Source organism: Lotus japonicus, chromosome 1, assembly GCF_012489685.1.
Source record: "Lotus japonicus ecotype B-129 chromosome 1, LjGifu_v1.2".
Classification (NCBI taxonomy): domain Eukaryota; kingdom Viridiplantae; phylum Streptophyta; class Magnoliopsida; order Fabales; family Fabaceae; genus Lotus; species Lotus japonicus.
In genome coordinates, this window is record NC_080041.1 from 86,051,882 (window position 1) to 86,059,368 (window position 7,487).

A 7,487-nucleotide genomic window follows, 5' to 3' on the forward strand; every position below is an offset into this window, starting at 1 on the left:
CATTTTCCCAACCTTAGTTCTTCGAATTTCTTCACTAAACCCTCTCCGGATTACCTTAAAAACGTTTTTGGGTGAGTAAAGAACAATTCAGGAAAGTTTGGGAGAATTCTGGAGATTTCCCGGCGAAGGTCTCGCCGGAGAAGGTGGCGGTTCACGGCGGTCTATGATGGAGTTTCGCCGGAGGAGGAAAGGAATAGTGGGTCTTCATCCTTTCGCGGCCAGGAACACGACGGTGGTGTCCGTTTCTCCAAAAGCTTTACCGTTTGTTTGGAAACCTCATTTGCAGGTCGGGTGGCTCGCTGGAAAAGCTCTCAAATCTCGTTGATACTGGTTAAGTACCTCAACTGGTTAATGGTTGTTTTGAATCCCCAAACGCAGCCTAAATTTCAATCCTCATACCCAAACAGAACACCCCAAAAAAATAAAAACCGGAACTTTGAATCTCCTTCTTTAGAAATCGTAATTCCAATTTCTTCGATAGCAAACGCAACTCCAACGACAATTGCACTGAGAACCTCAACCAGTGTTATATATTACATTGTTATATATTACATTGTGTTACAATATTTCAAATTAAGGGAATAAAACAAAATCATTTTCTATATCCTTAAATTGAGTTTGTCAGATTCACGTGGAGTGGGGTTGAGTTTGAGAAATTGCTGAAAATGTGAGTTTGTTCATGTAGGAAATTTGTCAGAGTGAGGGAAGAAGATGAATAAGATAAATGCTATAAATATAATTCTGTTGCTAAATAGAACAATTATTTAAGTAGCTCAACTGGTTAAGGGCTTGTTTTGCCACTTTGAAGTCCCGGGTTCGAAACTCCCCCCACCTTTCCAATTTCTGATTTTTATTTAATGACGTGTCACGCCACGTAGGATGCTGATGTGGCATTTAACAGCCACGTCATCCATTTTTAACGTCAGAGTGACGGAGGGGCATTCGTTGCACTTTTCAGAAACATGAAGGGTACAAATGTAGACAAAAAAAGAGTAGGGGCGACATTTGCACAACTGTAATACATCAGGGGCATGAAATGCTTTTAAGCCTTGTATTTAATTTATTTCATTTATTTTTTTTATTTTTTGGCTTAATTGCACTTTTGCCCCCTGATCTTTCACCTATGTGCGATTTACCTCCATTTTTTCTTTTATTTTTATTTTTATTTCTGATATGGGGGTGTGGTTAGTAAAAGGGAGGGTGAAAATAACAACCGCCGTTAGTAATTGGACGGCTAACTAACGGAAGGGCCTAAATCGCACATATTAATAGAAGAGGGAGGGAATTCGCTCATTTTAAAGACGAGGGAGGTAAATCGCACAAAGGTGAAAGATCAGGGAGCAAAAGTGAAATTAAGCCTACTATTTTTTCAAGTCTGTTTTACATATGTATATAGTTATAGATAGATAGATTTTTTTTTTTGGAAAAACCAAATATATATATATATATATATAATTACTTTGGGAAATAAGAGCCCCAAGTAAAATATAGATAGATATATATTGATAGAATTTTTTTTATTTTAAAAGTATTTTATCTAAATTATTTATTAATAAATATTATTTTGTTTTTTATTTTGATTTTTTAAATTTGTCAAATGCAAAGCTCAAGTCAATTTTAAGTCTATGAATGTTGTTATTTAATATAAGTACGTAGTTGAATAGATTTTTATAATACAATTTTTTTTTTTCAGTTTTTAGTTTATTAAATTTTTTATTTTTTAATGTATTTAATATAAAGGTATGTGAGCTTTTATGGTTTAATACATTAATTGCATGCAAAAACACAAGTGTGCTTTACATATATACTAGAAATTAAACCCGTGCGATGCACGAGTATGTTTTTAAGTTTTGTTGTTCATTATTAATTTTTTAAAAGTTAAAAAGTTGTTAAATGGATGAAAATGTATAATATATAGATATATCAACTGTAATTACATTGAGGAAGTTCATTAAAAACTTCATTGTACACAATATTTTTCGTATATTGTGCATCTGTGTCGTCTTGCTCAACAATAAGTATCTTTAATCCCGTTGGTGAAGTTACTCTTGACACCGCAACATATAATTGTCCATGATTGAATACAGGTCTTGGCAAATATAATCCCACATAGTTCAATGACTGGCCTTGACTTTTGTTGATTGCCATTGTGTAACAAACTTTTATTGGAAATTGTTTTCTTCTCAAGATAAAATGCCACTTGGAATCATTTTTCGTCAAAACTATCCGTGGTATAAGCACTTTTGCACCAATGTTGCTTCCTGTTAGTATTTTTGCCTCTATGCACCAATCATGTAATTTCACATGTGCTATTTGTTCAGCAATGTCATCAAATACAACAAATATAGTTGAATTGGTAGCATCTCTGACATCAAGCTCTAATCGAAACCTAATATAAATAATATAGAACATTATTAATTTTATTTTATTTTCGTTGAGTATATTATATTTTGTGGTAAATTTTAGAAGTATTGGTTACCTTGTCGTTGGATAGTCAACATTCTTGTGGCAGGCATCACATTTGAACTTTGTTGATGTGTTGGAGACCTTTCTTTTGCAATGAGGGCAAGAAACATAAAACCACCCATTTTTCAACAAGATGTCATTTATAGTTGCAGCACAACAATAAAAATTACAAATCTAAACATTATGAATTTTTAACATTCTACATTTTAAACATTACAAATTTTTAATGATACACTCATTTCCTTTAGGGTTTTATTAAAGAATAAAATTACTGAAATAAACTTATCTACCAGATCACTCTTTGTGGTTGCAATTTCCAGAATTTCAGATATAGTCTTCTTTTTATCCATATCAAGCACGGGGGACTTTGTAATTTCTGAAGTTGCAACTTTATGAATTTCCCCTGGATCTCTGTATTTATTATATAATATATAATTGAATATATGCCACTAAATGTAAATTTAAGTGTTATATGCATGTTAAATATTACAAATTTCTTACTTGAATGATTGTATGAGCTCATTTGATTCAAGTATGTCTATATTGACATAAATTTGTGTAGATCTTGATGTAGAAATAGAAATTTCACCTGTGGACAAAATCATAACTTTGTTTGAACTTAGCATATCTTAAACTTGAGTTCATTAACATATTTCCAAAAATGATAATATAATATACATTGAAATTCCTTGACTTTTGTTGATGTCAAAATAACAACTTTGGGTTTAGAAGCATTAGATCTACTTTCTTTCATTTTTTGCTCAAATACTTTAACATAATCATCCCATATTGTGACTCTGACATTGTTTCCCCTAAGAAAAAGAAAAAGTAAAATAGGTTAGGAAATAATTTTCCCTTATTGAGTATATTTTTAAGTGCATAATAGTTGTAGTTGTGACATTTGAAAGAAAGGTTTTTTTTGGGTACCTAATATCTTTTAAATGAAGAGTCACAGTATCAACTCGGCCTTGAGGAGTTGTTTTCTCTTCATTTGAACCTAGTTTGGTCATAACTCCAATAACATCTACTAGTGGAGAATGATAAAATTAATTTATTTGAATCAAATATACTTGCTTAATAGTAATTGAAACAACTTAGTAAAACAAAATTCAAAAACTTACTTGTCAGCACATCTTTGCCATATTGATTTGGCAAATCTTCAAAGTTGACAAATTCAAAAACATGGTGGGGAATTATGCAATCATCATTTGCTATTTCCTTCACTAAAGTTGTAGCATCAAATTGTAACATCAAAGTATTTTTCTCAACTACAGGAAGTTTCTCTTTATTCTTTGTGACCATAAAGTTTGTGATTGTGTATATCTTTCCTTCTTTTAAAATATTCTTGAATCTGTGGGCAACATTTTTCCCTATTGAAGCATGTATGTCGTCACTCTGAAAGTATTGTAAAAATTAGAAATCAACATCAAGAATTAGAAATCAAGAGAATGAAATTAAACAATTACAAATTAAAACCTTCTCGTCAATTAGAACCATATCAGTGCTAATTAATTCCTTGTTTCTATATATATTCAGAGTGTCCCATATCCGTGAAACCCGCACTTTTATTTTCCAATCATCTGCAGTGGAAGATAGTTCACTAAGGAATGTGGGTTTTTTGTTGTTGTTGATGACCTTTCTCCTGAAACAAAGAAATAAGAAATGAGTAATAGAAAAAATAAAAAGTTTTTAAATTTGCTAATGTGATGGAACATGACATACTTGTTGAAATAGCTTGTGACAGTTGTCATTCTTTTCCTGTAGGATGCTGGAGTCTAAGATATGCATGATTTGAGTGTGAGTGGTTTGTTTATATAGAGATATGGAGTAGGGCATGATTTAGTGTAATACATTGCATTTTTTGAATTTAAAATTGGTAGATGGATAGGTTCTTGACATTGCCAATTTCTACCGTTTTTAATTTTATTTTCATCTTTGTGGTGCTGCATACAAAATGTAATTGAATGTCTTTAATTGCAATGATTTTATTTTTTCAAGTGAATGTAACAATTGCATGGTGTTATTTTCAAGTGTAACGTAATGTTAATTTTAATTGCAACTTGTGCAACTTTTTCAAGACTATTTTTTCAAGACTGAATGTATTTAGTTGCAACCTTTGTGGTGCTGCATACAAAATGTAACTGAATGTATTTAATTGTAATGATGTTATTTTTTCAAGTGAATGTAACAATTGCAATGATGTTATTTCCAAGTGTAATTGCAATCATGCTATTTTTTCAAGTGAATGTAATTAATTGTAATGAGACTATTTTCAAGTGAATGTAATTAATTGCAATGACACTATTTTTTCAAGTCTGCTTTACTAATATATATAGATATAGATAGATGTAATTACATTGAGGAAGTTTGATAAAAACTTTACTGTACACTACATTTTTCAGTATATTGTGCATTATTTCATCTTATACAACAATAAATAAGTATTTTCAATTTGGTGGTGTTTCTCCAAAAAAAAAAACAAGGTAATAACTTAATTTATTAAATTTATCTTGAGATAATTAACTATGACTATGAAATTTAATTTTTTCTTAATTATATTTATTAAACATTAAAAATAATACTTTTTTGAAAAATCAAACATTAAAATTAAAAATACTTAATAATTTTTTACAATTCATTAAATAAATGAAGCATTAGAAAAATATATAATAGAATTAGAAAATTACGTATGTAAAAAAGGAAGCATTGGGAAACCTTGCTTGGTGTTCAAAAAAACCTTGGACAACTTTCAAAAAAAAACCTGGGACAACTATTTCCAAAAAAAAAAACTTTGAACAACAACGCAAACCCTAATCAAATGAAAAAGCTGAAAATCCCCAATTCAGTGGTGGTGAGAAAGCCATGTGAGGCATCCTGCAAAGCACAAAACTAATTGGGAGCAAGTTGTTACATGGAAGAACAACTGAATTGGCACAATCGACTGGGAATCAAGGTGCACATCACATGCATTGGCAGAGCCGTCTCCGACGACACCGCCAAGTCGCCAACGTCGTCGTCGTTCTTCTCCTCTTCGTCGAATCTTAAAACCTTTCCAAACCCATCAACATGTACCTCAAATGAAAATCCCTTGGTGGCACCGTCACAGCAGGTACCCTCTGCACCCATTTCATGTTTCCTGTATTCCTATTTTCTCTCTAAATCGTATTTTTTACAACCCTTTTGCTAAATCCTAGAAAAACCTTCGATTTCAATGTTCTGATGTGTAAATTCCATGGTTTTGTACCCCTATATAATTAGTTATGTTACTTAGTGAAAACTAAAAACATAGTTGAAAAAGGTGCCTTAATAACTTTCCTTGCCAAAATGCACCATTATTGTAACCATTTCTTTCACTCCACTATCGTAAGAAAATAAACTCCACTAAAGTTTCTAGCTACACTATCATAATATTGGCCAAGTTTTAGTTCATTTCTTTGTTTATGTTTTTGGTTTAGCTTAGCAGGTGTAGTCAGTGTAAGGATGCTACCTCTTATCCTTTTCTTTTTCAGTTCCCAGATTTTGAAAAGTTAAGAAAAACAACTCATTTTTTGGGTGGTCGATGAGGCACTTTAAGAAGAAAAGGTAACTGCTTTTGGGTTTGGGCGTTGGGTCTGGTTTTCTAATTTTATGCCAGTGGCAATCCAAGCAAGTATCTTCACTTATCACTTATGTAATTGGATCGAATTTGAATCATATTTTCCAATTGATTGAAATATTTAAAATTTGTTTCTTATTCTCTATTATAATTGTCCATTCATTTCATGGTCCTTGTAGTTATTTCCAGATCCAGATTTGGTGCTACAGGAACATTTTGAGTAGTACTTCCAAATTTGGCCATTAGTATGATTAATTTTAAATACTTTATTAGCTAATAATTCATAGGCTCTTATTTTAATTTAAAAAGCACTATGTTATTCACTTTCTTTGGGGTATGCTTTATGACAATTGACACCATCAAGAGATAGAGTAGCTCATGAGAATTGAACTCTTATACAATTTTAAAACACTCAGAGCACGTATGATATTTTTATTTTATATCTCTAAGTTAAAACTAAATCTGTGTGATTTCCTCAAGGGGGTATTTTTTTAGTGGTAAAAAACACAACTTTAGAGAGTCTAATTTTGTTTATGATTATTTGGCTAAAAGAGGAATACTTATTTTATCTGAAGTTGGTAATGTATACTGAAGTGTATACTGATATTGATTGTGGGCTTGTGGCTCATATTGAAGTTGATAAGGGAAGTTTTTTTATTTTTTCTAATATTGATTTAGTCATTGTAGTCATGTTATTAATTGTGATATTTTTTGTCCAGATTGTTACAACTGTTGGTGGCATTAAAAAAGTTCTTTTAAAATCACTTGCACCAACTTCTAAAGTAGATTTCTATGTTGCTGGACATTTGTACTCTTTAAGGATTGAATTGACAAATACCTACGACAATATTGAGGAGTGAAAGATTCATATTCTTATGAAATCCTAAGTGAAGAGTACAGTGAGGTATTATATTTTACACTTATGGATTCAGTGCATTATAGAAATTTCTGAGGTTCAGATTTTGTTGTTGGCTGGAAAGGCAACTTGGCAGAAGTTTCCTTTCTATTAGACATTGTGTAATATAGTTTTTTTTTATGTAAATGAGTTGTGTCATATAAATACACAAATTATGATATATTTGAATGATTCAATTGAATGAACAAAATGTATAGAAAAACATAAGATAGACTATAAAGTAGTTCATTACCTGATGGAGCATCAACAAACACAATTTTTTTCCAGCCCCCGGCTTGCAATGATTGTCCTATAGTAAAAGGTTTTTCCAGTACCTCCATGTCGTAATCAAAGTAGAGCCCTCCAATATTAGTGGTGTATAACATGATTGTATATTTCTCTTTGCTGCTTAAGTCTATTGTCCAAGGCTTCTATTCCCGATTTTTCTGGCAATGGCATTCCATCAAAATCAATAAAATACTACTTACCATTCTTGATCAAAATCTTCTCAATTTCAATCAACTAATGTAA

At 31.3% G+C, this 7,487-nt stretch overlaps 1 protein-coding gene across 1 annotated transcript; it reads right to left on the reverse strand.

Annotated features, from left to right (window-relative positions):
- Positions 1-1,923: 1,923 nt before the first annotated feature.
- On the reverse strand, positions 1,924-5,597 carry LOC130709832 (replication protein A 70 kDa DNA-binding subunit E-like). The gene is made up of 9 exons (XM_057558975.1): positions 5,539-5,597; positions 3,943-4,108; positions 3,588-3,861; positions 3,394-3,490; positions 3,145-3,278; positions 2,968-3,055; positions 2,757-2,877; positions 2,480-2,640; positions 1,924-2,389 (listed from the first exon to the last, which is right to left on the reverse strand). The coding sequence occupies exons 1-9, from the start codon at positions 5,595-5,597 to the stop codon at positions 1,924-1,926; spliced, it is 1,566 nt and encodes a 521-aa protein (XP_057414958.1).
- Positions 5,598-7,487: the final 1,890 nt, after the last annotated feature.

Excerpts from the sequence above, each read along its gene's own strand:
- LOC130709832 (XM_057558975.1), bottom strand. The coding sequence starts at position 5,597 with ATGAAATGGGTGCAGAGGGTACCTGCTGTGACGGTGCCACCAAGGGAT. Across the intron at positions 4,109-5,538 it reads CCAAGGGATTTTCATTTGAG|GAGAAAGGTCATCAACAACA; the intron begins GTACATGTTGAT and ends TCTTTGTTTCAG. Across the intron at positions 3,491-3,587 it reads TGGCAAAGATGTGCTGACAA|ATGTTATTGGAGTTATGACC; the intron begins GTAAGTTTTTGA and ends CTCCACTAGTAG.